Source organism: Gasterosteus aculeatus, chromosome 12 (genome assembly GCF_964276395.1).
Source record: "Gasterosteus aculeatus chromosome 12, fGasAcu3.hap1.1, whole genome shotgun sequence".
NCBI classification, from domain to species: domain Eukaryota; kingdom Metazoa; phylum Chordata; class Actinopteri; order Perciformes; family Gasterosteidae; genus Gasterosteus; species Gasterosteus aculeatus.
The window spans coordinates 9,076,634-9,092,528 of NC_135700.1; the positions used below are offsets into that span (position 1 = coordinate 9,076,634).

General features: G+C 43.6%; 1 protein-coding gene and 1 long non-coding RNA gene across 2 annotated transcripts; both read left to right on the forward strand.

Annotated features, from left to right (window-relative positions):
* Positions 1-346: 346 nt before the first annotated feature.
* On the forward strand, positions 347-1,647 carry LOC120830531 (uncharacterized). The gene is made up of 3 exons (XR_005713917.2): positions 347-518; positions 644-715; positions 891-1,647. It is a non-coding gene; the product is annotated as an uncharacterized LOC120830531 (long non-coding RNA).
* A 7,270-nt stretch (positions 1,648-8,917) lies between these two features.
* Positions 8,918-15,681, forward strand: nkpd1 (NTPase, KAP family P-loop domain containing 1). Its single transcript, XM_040196650.2, has 6 exons — positions 8,918-9,092; positions 9,674-9,725; positions 10,143-10,259; positions 10,969-11,297; positions 12,536-13,981; positions 14,753-15,681. The coding sequence occupies exons 2-6, from the start codon at positions 9,707-9,709 to the stop codon at positions 14,978-14,980; spliced, it is 2,139 nt and encodes a 712-aa protein (XP_040052584.1). The 5' UTR covers positions 8,918-9,092; positions 9,674-9,706; the 3' UTR covers positions 14,981-15,681.
* Positions 15,682-15,895: the final 214 nt, after the last annotated feature.

Here is a 15,895-nt window from a genome sequence, read left to right on the forward strand (position 1 = left end):
AATATGGTGAACAGCAGGGGGCATCCACATCATCAAAGAGAATTTAAACCATTATAGTATGCTTATTTGTGTGTGTGTGTGTGTGTGTGTGTGTGTGTGTGTGTCTGACCATATATGTGTGTCGGCATCTGCGTGCGTGATTGTAAGCCTTTGCCACGTTGTGACAATTAGCACCCATCGGGGGTCTTAGCATGATGCGTCTTAACTAGCAATCACTAGCCCCACGTCTGTTTTGCCAACACTGAGTGTAACTGTGGAAGCCTTTGATGATCCGTGACAGAGCGAGCAGAGACGCCATTTGTTTTCTGCGGGGCTCCGCCGCGGCGACTGCTGTTCACACTCGGCTCTCTGGTGGGGGAGGGAGGTCTCGAACAGCGAGCAGAGAGAAAAGAAAGCGGAAGTCACTTCGAACCGACGTGTGTTGATGGATGGTCTACTCGGTTTGGCTATGGACTTACATGAATAAACATATCGGGCCGGTGTTAGCTGCGTGAACTTCAAAAGCAAACCTTTGAATAGTAAGTAATTGAAAAAGTGTAATCTGATTATGGCTGCAGCTTTGAGGGGGATTCAATTATGGCCGAATCATTAATAGAACCATGGATTTTTCTTTCCCAACTGAAAACAAATTGAATGACACAAGTGACCGGCCCTCGTTCCCTCTCTTGGAGTCTACATTTGTCAATCAAATGTTTGGCAGCTTAAACAAGACTGAGTACGTATGAAATGTTTAATCAGAAGGTCAATATTTTCAATCGACACCCCTGCAGAACCTACTCTAACCTTATTGCAGCGTCTTGCCGCTCTGCTCAGTGAATTATGGAAATCATTTGGTATTCATAATTATGAGAAATAGATTTTCTGGTTCAGCTTTGCTCCTTTTCCCCCAGGCGAGGCCCACACTGAAGCCAGTCTTGTTCCGGCGTTGGCTGACAATTCAAGGCTGCCGCTGTACTGAACAGCTTGCGAGGATTAGTATTTCAATGTGAAGCAGTGTTGAAAAATGAGCACGTATGCACGGTCATATTTTTGGATGAATAAACATCTCAACTCTTCTGAGACGCTATAACAGACATGACTTCCCAACTTGTTCCGTTTTCCATGCCAGTGCATGGTTACTGCAAACCTATTTTTCTGAATGTATCTTAGTGTTGTGGAGTATCAGTCCAATATGCAATCTCCTTTTCGGATTTGCTCCAGAGACACTTTGGACTCATTTTGGAGACTAAAGTACGTTCACCAGCTACTTTCTAACTTTATCTATCTGGGCAAGTAGTGTACAGTGTTTTTAATTTTAGTTTTATGAAAACAACATTGATGACGATTGGTGAGTGTGAACCAAAACCATAAAGTTTCCAGCCTCAAAATCAAATCCGCTAAAGAAATGAAAGATGCTAAAATGCGCCGGAGAGGTGAGAGGATCTTCAGAGTTACTCTCAAATACAAGTAAGCAATAATGCGATCTATAGTTAATATAAAAATATAGATTATTAGAGATGTCACAGCCACAGGCACTGCACTACGGTGTCAGGGCTGATCCAGGCTTATTTGAAAGGATCGGTGTAATGAAAATCCCATCTTCCTTTGCTGTAGCCTACTGCGCCGACAAATGTTGCGGCGCCCCGCCGTGACACAACCATCCGGGCTCCACACGTTGCTCACAAGCCAGTGAAAGGTTTAGTGAATAAAGATATATGTGTACATCTGTATTGGCAAAATACAAACCGCTTTGTTGCGTCGGTTTTACAGAATTTTTTTCTCCACCGCCATGCTAAAAACGTTAGCTTAGCCAACGAGTTTCTGTTAGATGGATTAAACCATGAGCCCCCGCATGTTTTATATTTATCAATATATTGAAATTTGGCGCCATGGCATTGATAACGTAACGCAAGCGGAAGTAATACAACAAATTTCCGTATAGATACTGTCCTTCAATGTAAAGCCCATTGAGTTGAGATGAGAGGTTACAACACCGACGCTTGTGGCTTTTGGATCGGCCTTTTTGAGGGTGTTAACATGGTAAATACAAAGTGATGGTAAGAACACAACACAAAAAACTGCAAAAATAAACTAAGCCTTTAAAATGGCAATGCATACTGCTCCAACAGTGTCAGACAGCTCTTAATGGACTGGGTTTTCCGCAGTTGTATATCATTTTGATTTGTTGGACTCTTCACTGGTGCATGTTGGTAGAGAAATATTTGTTAATTATTGCATGAATTATCTTGATTATGACCTCATTAGTACACCTGATTATGTGTAATGAATCATGGTGATCATAGCAGGGCATGCTGTTCTGCTTATCAGGGCAGTGGGAGCGCTGAGACAGAGACAGCCAGCCGGGGAGACAGAGGACACGGCTCTGCAGGCTTTTCATTCCTTGCCAGCAGGGGTAACAGTGTGAAGTCTCTCAGTTGAGGGCAAGAGATGCTCCCTGGTTAGTCCCACTGAATCTGAATCAATTCACCTCCACCCAAATCAACAAAAAACATATTTTCTCTAAACGCTGCACAGAGGCGTTGGCCATGCAGTTCGGTTTGCGTTTATTTGTCCAGGTTTTGTGGTATCGGGCTTCAAAATGTGTGCATATAACCCATAACTACTAAACTAATGTCTTGTTAAAATATACATATTTACAACATTACTAATATGTTTAGTAATTCAGCTAGCATGGAGAGAGGGCATTCTGAGGGTAATCATGTGGCTTTTGGGGTTATTTCGCAAACTGCTGGTACTTTTCTTGGAAGGACAGTCACATTGTAAGTTACCTTTGATGCATGCTGAAAGGGAGGGAAAAAAAGAAAAAGTAATCACTGAGTACCGAGTGATCATTCTAAAATGTTCTTTGACAAGGGAGCTTTCCACATCACATTTTCAGAATAATCTATTTAACACTGCACAGGGCGATTGCAATAATATACCGTGTTCCCGCTAAAAGGCTCAGCCCCACCCCTTAACTACATATTGATTTTATCTGTACAATTTAGCACTGCCTCCTGCCTCTCTTCCCTCCAGCTTCCTGCTCCCTGGAGGATAAAGCAATACAGCCTCATCATGCACACAACAATAACAACAACACACAAACAGTGACACACGTGAACATTGAGGAAAGTGTGTGTGTGCGTGCATGTGTTGGTCACACTTGAATAAAGGACTAACAGACGGTCGACGTAGATAAATTACTTTTTAAGTAACAAAAAATGCCCATGTATCGCATTGAGTGAACAGTAGTTCCCTCTCTTCTCTCTGTAAGTCTTCTGTCTGTACTTCCTTTCTCTGCTCCCTGGTCCTCGTATTTACACTCCGCCGCCCGCTCCATCTCTTAACTTTTTCCTTTGCCGGTTCGCTCCTTTTTGCCCTTCTGTACTTCCCTTTGCGTTTCCACCCACGTTTCCCAAGCAACAAGTAGCAGAAGGTCTGGGAGAGTTCTTTTTTTTTCTACTTCTCCGTCGTCTTTTCACATGTGAGGGAGGACGCGGAAAAGGATCTGGGGCTGCACAATGGTGGAATTATGCAAATGAATCCACCCAGTGACAATGGATTAGAGCGTGCTCTCTCACAGCTGACAGAAGGGGTTTAGAGTGAGCTCTGAGAGACACTCTAAATGATTCTTGTCGCACGAAATAGGATTCCCATGCACGCTGCGATTTCTGTCGACCTCTTGCCTTTTCTCCAGCCTGGCTCCTCTTCGTGTGCGCCGCGTAAACAGACATGACATCTCAATACTTTGTAATAGATGCAACATTTTTTTTTAAATGAGCAGAAAAAAACCTTAGCGCGAACGTAGACAACCTGATCATTCAAACTCGACGCCTCTGCAACGGATACGTCTCCATATGGATGTGGAAACCTGTGACAAATGTTTTTTTGATTAGTGGATCCAACCTGTTTTTTTCACACATACATGTGACACTCCCACATGTTACTAAAATTGAAAATGTCAGTTACAATGTATGTGTATGCAATCTGCAATGATCCTATCTCTCTAATATACTACGTGAAGCTGCATTTTACCACATGGAATCTGATCATTCTGTCTTTACTTCCAAATAGATAGAATTACCAATGTGAAATCCCTCAAAGCTATGGCAAAAATATGACATTTAGCTGTAAGTGCTGGCTCTGCAGCGGGTATAACAATGCCAGCACTTACTCCTTTGTTTCCCAAGGTGTCTTTGTCAGATTTCAATAGAATTACTAATCCTACATGGATATATTGCTTTTTTTTATTGCAATGTTGTCGAAGTTGGTGCTGTGTGTACATTGATTTTGCATTAGCCCGCCCAAATCATTTTTTACTGCTTCTTTAGGTGGTTGAGAAATCAAATCTTTACAAATACTCAATGCTCGACTTTTATGAACTGTGAACGATCTTTATAAAGTATTTAAATTAGACCTATACACTACAGCTGTGCAAGCTTTTCTGTAATGCTGTACTTAGTTAAAGCGCTGCATTAAGTACTAAATGCTAACATCAGCATTCTAACGTGATCAAAAAGTCAATGCTAACACGCTGGTGTTTAGCAGGTACGGCTTGTCGCTCTAATTTACAGATGAGCAGGAAACACAAAATACTGCTGAGGCGGATGATAATGTTTTGTGGGTAGTTGAATATCTGGAAAACATAAAATGTTATATATTTTGGAAAAATGATCGTACCATTAAAGTTTTTACAATTTATCCCAAGGGGGACACCTACGTCCAAGGCAATCCAGTGAGACATTTTGCTCAAACCACAAATGTAAACCCAACAAGGGAAAGATCAGGTTATCATCAAAGTGATTCGCATTCATTCTCTGGGGATCGTGAATTTCATGGCAACCCATCAAAAGGTTGCAGCGATATTTCAGTCTGGACTGAAGTGGTGGACCGACTGCAACAATCACTAGATTCTCACCACCAGCACAGAAAATAATGCAGCAGCTAAAAAACGTTGTCAAAAGAAAGCATAAGGACAAAAGTGAAATGGCCTGAATGTAAATACACTCAAATGTATCAATTTACCCCAAACTGAGTTTGAGAAATAAATTATATTTTTGTTTGATCTGGCAGACCTGTTGGACACACAAATATGTGCACCTATCAAACGGGTCCAGGCTCTACAGCTGTGTTGTGAACATGTGTGCACTCTTATTTTTCGGTGGATTTTCTTTGTATTATTTACTTTTTTCTTTTATTATTTACTGCTTGTACATTCCAGAGTGCGGACTGAATTGGGGAAAAAAAGCATTCAGTTTTGCCGCCCCATCAACATGGAACAATCTCCAGGCTGAACTGAAATTGTCTGAACTTGTATCTTTTAATGTTTTCCGACGTCTCCAAATGGACAGACAACAAAAATCTATTGAACGGTGCCTCTGCTTTTGACCATTTTTTCTTTGTATTTTAGTTTTTTAACTTAATTTGTATTGTGGTTTTACTCATGTCATGTACTGTATATGTATTTTATGGCTGTTTTTTGACAATGTGTGCTGCTGCCTTCTTGGCCAGGTCGCCCTTGAAAATGAGATCGAGATCTCAATGGGACTTTTACCTGGTTAAATAAAGGGTACATAAATAAAATAAAATTATAGCAGAAGCATTTTTACATTATTGCTATGAAAGCCGTTCTCTCACTGATTCCTCACTGATCAGGGCGTACTCCGGTATCTTGTCGAGAGCTTTGATGATGTAGTGCACGATGCGCGTGTGTGTGTTCATGAAATATAAAACAAAACGTGTGTGTTTGTGTGTGTGTGAGAGGGAGGGTAGATAAGAGGAAGTTATAGGAGGAAGGGGCCGTGTACTGCATCTGGCTGTACAGATACCTCCCCCATGCTTCAGTGGAGGTCTGATGGGGATCAGATTTCATAACAACCTAATAACACCCTTGAAGGGGTCTCAACCTCAACTATTCTATTCCTACAAGAGCTTCCATCATCTTTCCCTCCACAATTCAGCCTGTCAACAGCTATCAACCCCTCAACGCAGCGATATTGACGACAAAATGGGAGGCAGGATCAGCAGGTGGACGTGCATAAGCGCACACATTTGTGTAAAGTTGTGTGCTGCTAAAAAAGGTACAAGAGTGGGCACTCGTTCCCGCTCCATCACCGCGCAGAGAAGAGCTCGTTGTGCAGCTGATAGCTGTACCCTCACATGCCGGGCAGAAAGACCGATATCATTTAAGCCTGGAGAGGAATACAAAGAGGCAACCGCGAAGAAAGAAAAATGTGGAATGATGCCCGTTGTCGCCGCCTTAACTTCTGGATAGCTACACGCGGTGTGCTGCAGAGGAGATGGAGAATTGTAAGCCTGTCATGCATCATAAATGTAATACCATATGGGAACGCACACAGAAGAGAATAGGAAATTTGTGCGGCCCATAAAGGAGAATGTATTACCTTTTACGAGGAAGCGAAGGACATACTGTGTGGCAGGCCTCATGTACATGCGCATGTTTCTCTTAGGAGTTCTTCCGGGATTTGAAGGAAGGCTGTACAGAATGAGACAGGAGGATTAAGAGGGAGAGAGCGACAGACACTATTTACATTGAAATGGCGGCGCTGCTCGAGAAGGGAGAGGAAGTCGAAATAGAAATAGATGAGAATGAGATGATGTGATCTTGGATCTGAATGTGAATGGAGAGGAGGTTGAAGGTGCAGCCCGAAATAATCACGCATTGGATGCTTGTGCTGATAGATACAAGATCAGCATGCATACCATTTCGCTCAGCCTGCCCCTGAAGGGCTCTTCGGTGGCAATCTCATAGCTCCCTTTTTCTTTTTCCAATCTGTAGTATCAAACAAAAAGTGCATTTTGCGGACGTGAAGGAGTTTACATCTTGTTGTCTCTGTTGGGATTGTTAAAGCAAACCGTGTCTATAGATCGTCGGGGGCCACGGCATTCACAAGCCTCCATTTGTTGCTGCCATCATCCGCTTTGGTAACAATAAAGGACAATCAGTGCGTGTGAATCAGGATTTGGACCCCTGCGTCTCAGGATGAGGACCACATCATCATCTTTCCTTGCTGCACAGCTCTGCCGGGGGAGCAAAGACATGATGCTCAGATTTGACAGTGCTTACTTTCGGTATATGTGGCTCCTTCTCTGTTCTCTTCCTGCGACGTCGCTGGATCTGCAGTGAAGCTGATCAATAGATCACAACAACAAGAGGTCTTGAGGCCAATTAGGCTCCGCATGGTGGTGTCGGGCTGCGTGTCAATACTCAGGCTCGTCCGCCCGTAGGAACAACGGATAAGGCAGATAGACATTTCTGGATCTATGAATGTGTGTGTTTTTGTGTGTTTGTTCTGAAGTTACTGATTTACATTAAATGATCATCAGCTCATCCAAGAGAAGTTCTAGCATAGTGAAGCTCTTGGGCGCTCCCGGGTTTTCAGTGAATGCCTCTTTCGTTATCAGGTTTCCTCCTCCGTATCAAATAGATCAGAGCGGTGCAATGTGGGGCTGCTGATCAAACGTCGTTGTCTCGCTTTTAATGTACGATACTTTAGCGCCCTCTGTTGGTGTTGTGTTGGACTACAACTTCAATTAAATATATTTAACAAAAAACTGCATAATGTCACTTGAGGTCCGGCAGTCGATGCAAAGGATCCTTTCAACCAGCCTCTGACTGAACTTAACACATAATAATAGTTTAATTTCCCTTTCGTCTGAAGCAAAATCCCTTTTGACTTAACCGAAAGAAAAGGACATCACTTCAATTCTGAAGAATGAGAATTCATCTTTGTCTGGAGCAATCGTGGATTAATCATGAAGGTGAATTCATTAACTCAACTGCAAGGTGTATGTGTTGAAAGGGCAATGTGGATGTGTGCTGAGGGTTCATAGAAGGCGAGATACAATCCAATTAATTAAGTATTGGTGAAGCAGTAACTGAGAACCTCCCTTTCACTTAAACACACACACACACACACACACCCTCACTATCACTACAACAATCAAGTTAATTAAAATAGTTTAACAATCCAGTAGTTTGAGTTAAGGCAGAATCCATCTGCAGGCCGAGCACTTTAAATCTTAGACTTCCACTAATTAAACATTGTTTCAATCATTTCCTGCAGTGACGTGTGAGATTGTTTGTGTTGACTCAGGTGTGTTTGTGTTGTCATACAGCATAAATTGTTACAGTAATCATGTAAATGGTTGTGTCACAATGTGTTTCAGCCCACGTTGACACACAAAATGCTGCTGTAGTGGTGACACATTTGTCGGACAAAAACACAACTTCTTGCATGTAAAACACACTGAAAACTTTAGTCTGCTAATCAAATAAAACAAGTAACAATAAAAGGCTGATCAATCTAACACAAATTTAAAAGCATTTATAATCAAATATGTCTGCGTATATAGTGACTTTTGTTGAAAAGTAAACGCGACACCAGATGGTAAAAGTATAAGCCAACGCATGTCAATATGCCACATGAAATTAGGCTTCAAGCTTGTTTTAGCTTGACTAACCAGTTATGTCATAACTTATCTTACCCGGGGCAGAACAGGCTGTGGTGCTGATGCTGCTGCTGCTGCTGCCCTGGCATCCGAACTGCTGTGCACGTCAGCTCGGGCCGGCACGAGCAGTCCCGCCATTCAAAACCTGAGGGCCTCCAAACGTTGATGATTCACGCAGACTCACGGCTGCAGCGTGAAAAGCGCTCATTTCTTCCATTTTCCACGGCTGGAAAAAAAAAAAAAGTTGGACGCTGAATGCTAGAGGCCATCGCAGGAATGGGACTTGTTCTACCTCGTTATGCTTCCAGGAACAACCCACATTCCTCCGATTCCATGAATGGAGAAAATTCGGGAGCAGCGGGAGAAGCACGTTGCAACAGGTGTGAGCGGGTGAATGGAAACACAGCATCTCTCGGGGATCCTTTCATTTTGCACGTGACGTCAGTTCCTGCATATAGTGTCCGTCAGACGTTGCGTGTGCATGTCAGGTGCATTGTTTCCCTCTGTTGTAAAGTTTTACGACATTGAATAGATTGGGGTGGAAGGTCCACTGGTCCTTCGCTCCTTTCTGTTTTCTGGATATGTTAGAAGTGGCGGTTGAAAGATGAGCGTAAATAAAGGTCTGCTGTGATATCAACCAGGTAAGCTTAATTGTTCAACCAGCAAAAACCGTTTTCAACACACAAGTCGTTGTGTTTCTCCGCAGGCGTCAAGCACACACGGCTCCGAGCGTAACGATAACGTTGGATTATTTTGTGCGCATTGATCAAAGTCCATCAAGAGTCAAGCATGAACCTTTTCAGGAATAAAAGTCTGTCCGTGACTCCGTTTTGCTCTGTTAAGACTGTACAAGATGTAGTATAAGATCGTAAAGAGGAAACGTGTTGCCGGGAGGAAAAGGTGTTATGCGAGGTAATCATTGACAGAGCGAAACTGTTGACTTTTCCCTGCGCATAAGAAAAGAACCGCCTGCGCTCGGGGAAAGTACACGCATTACATTCTTGTCATCAGCAGAAAACGAAGAAATGCAGGTTGTGAGTTTGTGTTTTTCGGCCTCGCGTTCACTCGCGTTGGCTGTTGAGCACCCGTTCTCACGCATCTCTCAAGTCACAGGCTGTGCGCACCCGGAGTGTCCGTCGGTCAGTGGGGAGGGTTTTTGCACTCACGAACACAGCGCCGCTGCCCGCACTCACTTCCATCTGCGGCTTCTCGCTTCCCGCAGGTCGAAGCTGCACGACCCCCCCACGCAGTCGACATGTCCGAGGCAAACCACGGTGAGGTACCCGCCTGCGATGGCGGGACACAGCTTTCTCCCCTCCTGCTCAGAGGGGCTCAGTTTTAGTTTCACTTTTACAGTAAATATGATAATGAACTGAGTGTAAATGCTTGTCTCAATTAAGGATGTGCGCATTGTGGCTACGGCCTCTGTTCCTTTACCCGTCTGAATTAAATATTAATCATACTATTCATGTAATAATTATCTTATATTATTGGATTATTAAATTGGCATTATTAATGCAGGACCCTTTATTCCCTCCCATTTTTGGGAGATCTAGTTCTTCGTTAAGTATGGGCAATTATGTGAAAAGGTTTGTCAAATGATCCTTAAAAAGAGACGAGCATCAGCTAAATTAACCAGAACAAAAAATAAATGTTAGATGAGTTTCTGAATAGTCTCAATCTCCCTACAGATGACGTCTATGCGTACGCGCTGTCTAAGACTCTGACAGAAGTTTCATCGCCTGCAACTGTAGGACTCTACTCCTCATGTGAGAATCGAATTCACAGGATCCTCGGACAAATGGCAGGTAGGTACAAACACACCGTCTCCCAGCATCTCATGACCTCTGTCTGCCGCACGGCTCTAGCTTTACATCTACTGCTTAAACCCCGCTCATCTTTACCTCTTTTTAAAGTTTATGCTACAATATTCACTGCGGGAATGGCTGTGTGAAACAATGGTGGACTGTTGAAGATACTGATGCTGTGGCAGCACCTACTTCTTGGCTCATGAATGAGCTCTGTCACCACCTCGGAGCTTCCTCGTATAAAGACTGTGTCCAAACAATCCCCCCCACTATCGACTGTGATCATTCAAATGTGGGCAAATTGTCTGCAAAACTATCAGCATATTTTTTTCCTCAAGACTAATGAATGAGCAGGGTCACCTTGGCCTTGACAAAAATATAGCACATTTCTTAATAAGATGATAAAATAAAACACACTTTAACTGAACTTCTTTGTATAAAAGCGTCAGTTAAATGGCATGTAAAAAGTAATGTAATAATATGAAATGGTGCAAGACACACAAAGAAATTATGTTATTTTCAGCCTCTTACACATTTTCTCATTCGCTTCAATGAGAAAGTGGCTCCAAACCTTGACTGGTGCTGTATGTGTTGCCAGTCTTGATTTGTCTTTCTGCTTTGACTTATATGTTTTATCCTAGTGGTGGTCTACCTCAACCTGCTAATGGAACAAAAATGTAAATATTACCAATGTTTTCTGTCTCCTCAGTGTACATGAAGCAGGAAGCGTTGAATATTGAGCAGAAATATGAAGGACGTCACAAGCCGCGCTCAGTTGCACCTTCACTTGGTGGCTTGCTCGCTCTCATTGGTCGAATGCTCTTCTATCGGCCCATTTGGACGAAGGAGAACCAGCAACAGCAGAACATCCGGTTCATCAATGTACATTTCAGTGCCTGGCACTTTGCAGGCAGTGACCTGCTTTGGGCTGGACTGGCCATACGGCTGTTTCACGCCATGCAGATGAACTTTGGCAAATTACAGATTGTCCTCTACCGTGTGGCTCAACATGATGACGATGAGGAAGTCAAGAAGAAGGTTTGTGACCCTACAGAGTCTAACGCCAATGCGCGTGGCTCGGTTTGGCTTTACTCAGCTGCAGGGGCATGAAACTTAGTGGTGAAGTAGTATTTCATCCATTCTCGGGTTTCTTTTTGGCCTTTGTTAGACAATTGTTCTCAATGCGGACCGATGACAGCCAGGTGTATTTCTGCAAAGTCAGATCACAGTCATTTGATGTACTGGAACAGGAGAAAAACTGCTATAACATCTAACTTTAATGCACTTTAAAGTTATTTTATTCAAGTAGCCTACAAGTAAAAGTAAGTAGTTTGAAACAAAGTAAAAAAGGAAGTCAGTTAAAACGCAATTGTTTCCCAGGGAAAGGGACTTCAATGGGCGGTCAAATCTGCAGATCATCATATGATGATAATATATGTAAAAACTATAAACACAGTTAGGCTGCAAAAGGTAATACAGGATGTCAGATAGCTCTTCTATCCAAAGCAACAACCGCATTATCTCCCATTTCCGCAAAGAGCACTTAGCAACCGGAGTAGACCGCTGATGATAATGACTCAAACATGGACAACAATAAATAAAGAGACACCGCGGCGGGTCCATTCAGAAACAACAGCGGAATAAAACGTGACAAAGGCGGACAAAAACAACAAATAGTGGCTGCGGCGACAAACACAAATGATCCACTAACGCAAACAAAGAAGAATACGCTGGAGAAAGAGTGTGTTGTTGGAGGCTTTTTGAGATAGAGAGAGATTATTAACACAGCAGAGAGTCGTTAAACACCTCAGTGCAGGTAGCCGGGGAAAATTCACCCGAGTTACAGCGCGTCGTGCTTCCCGCAGCCAGAATGCACCTGGTCCAACAGAAGGGTGGCTGTATTTTTTTTGGGTCACCCTTTTTATTGACTTTTTTTCTTCCTACGCAAATCACACTGAAGTCACACATAATAAATAAAATCTGTAATATTTAGTCAAATATAACTTATGCAGAAGTGTAATTAGTTCCATCCACCCTTCAGGATATGTAGTGGAGAAAAGGAAAATGTATGTGGTGATGGCGCGAGATGAAAAGGCAGGGGTTCAACAAGTCAAGTCAATTGATTGCGAGCGGATCAGATAGGGCCCTTATTTCACTCACAACGAACATGTGGAAATCAAGGCGGCCTTAGATGAAAAGTTCCGACCGCATCGCAAAAAACACAGTGAGATCTAATATTCCACCGCATTTGTTCCGTTTCATTCCTTTGAATTCAGACAATGGAGGACAGCCCAAGCCATTGGAGGACCAAAATGTTTTGCTGCTGCCCTCTGTGGTCGCTCTGCCTGCTCATTCTTGTGGTGGCACCTATCGTCCTGGCATACCTGTTGACTTTCGGCCTCCGCGAGCTGAAACCAGGCGCGGCGCTGAACGGAACAACCACCCAGGTGGGCGTGATGGAGGGCCTGGTCATCGGCGCCATAGGAGTCCCTGCAGCAAGCGCGTTGAGGTTTGCCTTCCTCATAGGTAAGAACCTCATCTTCAACCAGGATCTGAACATCAAGAGGGGAATGGACAACGACCGCATCAGCATCCGGCTGGGCTTCATGGACGAAGTGAGGAAGGAGATGTGGTTCCTCTCTCAGTTCATCCGGTTCATGGAGGTGTTTGAGCGGAGAAGGATCCGTGTGGTGCTGAAGATCACTAATCTGGACCGCTGCTCCCCCAAGAAAATAGTGGCGGTCCTGGACGCCATCAACATCCTGCTCTCCGATGAGGAGAGTCCTTACATTTCCATCCTCGCCGTCGACCCCGATGTTCTTGTGCAGAAGGTGAACTCTGCGGACGGCTGCTTCAGCAAAGAAGACAGAGCGTACGCGATGCTGAACCGCATCGTGACGCTGGCCTTCACTGTCCCCCCACTGTGCGACGACTCAAAGCGCACTTTATTTGACAGCCTTGCCAGCATTTCGAAGGAACCGGAGCGCGTAATCCCAAGCGAAGGAAAACGTGGAACCAGGAGCCTCAAACATACACGTTGCTGTGTGGAGATTGCATCTGACACAAGCGAATCCTATGAGCTGATGGACAGAGATACATCTGCGCCGGATGCAAACGAGGAGGAAGTGGAGGAGTCGGTCAGGAGCATCCTGACCAGCGGCAGAAGGAACTTAAACGAGTACATGTTCGAGGATGCCATGTCCATGAGGAGGGAGATCAACTCCATCCGACTGACTGTGATAATCATGAAGGCCTTGAAGAAGGAGCTTCCTCAACCGGACCACATCGCGGCGTGGGTGGTCCTGGCCAATCAGTGGCCCTGCCGCCTCAGCTGGATCATCCAGTGTGTGGAAGACGCTCAGCAGAGAGCCGCTATCGATCGTAACGATGAGACCGACGCGGCTGATTCAAAGACTTTGTGGCAAGTCTTCAGCGAGTCCAGGGCTGAGCTCTATGTGATGAGTCCACAGATTGAAGACCTCCTCGAGCAGGACGGAGACCCTGAGATGTTTGAAAGATTTCTCAAAATGGATTTCCGATTCACGGTACAGGACTTTAAAACCTTTGAAGAGGCGACGGTGAACCTGGACCGCTCGATTAGGACGCAGCTGGCTCACCTCAGAGGGACCGCCAGGCTGAAAGATTCTGGTTGGATGAGGAACCTCGCTCCTCTGCCAATCACAACTATCGTCAACATGGATAAAGAGGATGTGTGTAAAGAGGTAAGGAACTTCGTCAAGTGCAATCAGATTTCAGTCTTTGTTGATCTGGCAGTAAGTGTTGCGGCATTATCTACGTTAATGCAGACATGTCATATGCAGACAAACGTCGCCAGAGCAGAATAACCTCCAGGCATCACAAGCATGTCAATCATAAATGCTGCTTACCGTTGGCGTTTTTTCTTTACATTGAGATACGTGCAGCAGCCATTGTATGCGCATCACAAGCAATTTCAGCGCCTTTTGCGCTGGCTTTAGGAGTCGTTGGGGGGGAGGAGGGGTTCATTTGGCTTCTGAGTGACTAAGAGCGCTTTTTTCTGCGTGGGATCCAAAAAGGGTTTGAATCAGCCAACCAGCACCGAACTTTGGAAAGTTGATTCTAGAAAATTGTTATATGGATTAATTTCTTCACGGGTGACATATATACTGATATTTACACAATAGAACCATCCCTTGTAAGTGGGATCCTCTTTATCCGTACAGAATAGCAATTGATCAGATAGACAAAGTAGTTATTACACTTTTTATCATATGTATGCTATTTTGGCCAAAAAACAGAAGGGGAAAAGCTATTAACTGTATGTTTTTTTAAAGCTGACCATCAATAGAATCCTAAACACGCACACAAAGCAGTAGTATTTATTAGGATGTGTGTGTTTATTCATCACACAAGATGATTCAAATCAAAACCATGAGACTGCAACAGAAAGGTTATGAACCTATTCATATGATTCCTCAGTGTTGATAATGTGGATATTTTCCTCTTATTTTCAGTTGAAAAGAATGAAATTCCCCAGTAAGTACATTGATATTGTGAGAAGCAAAGACCTCAACGGCCTGGCCCTGATCTTCGGTGATGCAGATGACCTTAAAGACATCCTAGGTATGACCTTAGGCGAATGGGCTACTTTCAGACTGCACTTCCTGGGTCCACCGTCACATCTCCGACCGCAACACAAGCAAATGGCAGTAAAACCGTTACACTGTCAGAACCAGCGGTAGAGATTTCCCCAGCATGCTCCCAGTTGGCGGTCGGCTACTGTGGACACGGTGTAAGAATTCAACTCTCGATTCTGCAGAGGAAAATGTAAAATCTTGTAACTACGTCAAATAATTATCAAATGCATGTTGATTAACTTATGTTGGGAAAGTAATACTAGCAGTAGTTAGTACATTTGTACATTTGAGGTATTTTTCCACATTTCTGGCTGTCATCAGGGTCCTGGCATTGTGCATGCTGGCTTCCTGAAACACGGTAATGGCTTCACTTTAATCAAATGCAGCCTTTGTTTATGTTTCTAAAAACACCTGCCCTTTTTCTGCTATGACAAGTCAGACTGTCTGCTGAGAATAAGAACTAGTATGCGTTGTTGTTGTTGTTGTTGCTGTGGATTTCAGCGTGCAATGGAAGGTGGCAAACACAAAAGGATCCCAGTGATAAAAAGCTGTGAATGTCATTCAAACAAAACATACAAAATACAGTGCTTTTTATATCCTCGTTGGAGGTTGCACAACCGTTAAAGAAAGTTAGAGAATATTTACTGCAAATCTAGCTTGTGGAGACTTGGTTTGTGTCACTGTGATGTGTTAGGGAGCTCTACCTGAATTGATATAGTGGAAAATATTGTACTAAACTGTGATTCTCCATTTCATGCAATAAAATTACCATTTTGACTAATGCAAAAGATGCAAGTGTGCCACAAGCAAATTTTGCTGTTATTGTGTATCACAACTCATTTTTTTCTAAATACATTTGCCAGTTTACAAACCGCGGAGCAATATGCTGACTCATTAATGATATTCTCACATCAAAGGGTTTGCTTGTTAATTCATGAGCTGAAAGTTCATTTCATCGTTATTCCTTTGACCTATTTCCCTCAGATAGTGAAAATGTGAGGCTGACAATCCCAGGGCCTT

Bases quoted from the DNA above. Each gene is read 5' to 3' on its own strand.
- nkpd1 (XM_040196650.2), top strand. The intron at 10,260-10,968 runs GTAGGTACAAAC...CTGTCTCCTCAG, and splicing joins GATCCTCGGACAAATGGCAG to TGTACATGAAGCAGGAAGCG. The intron at 11,298-12,535 runs GTTTGTGACCCT...CTTTGAATTCAG, and splicing joins ATGAGGAAGTCAAGAAGAAG to ACAATGGAGGACAGCCCAAG.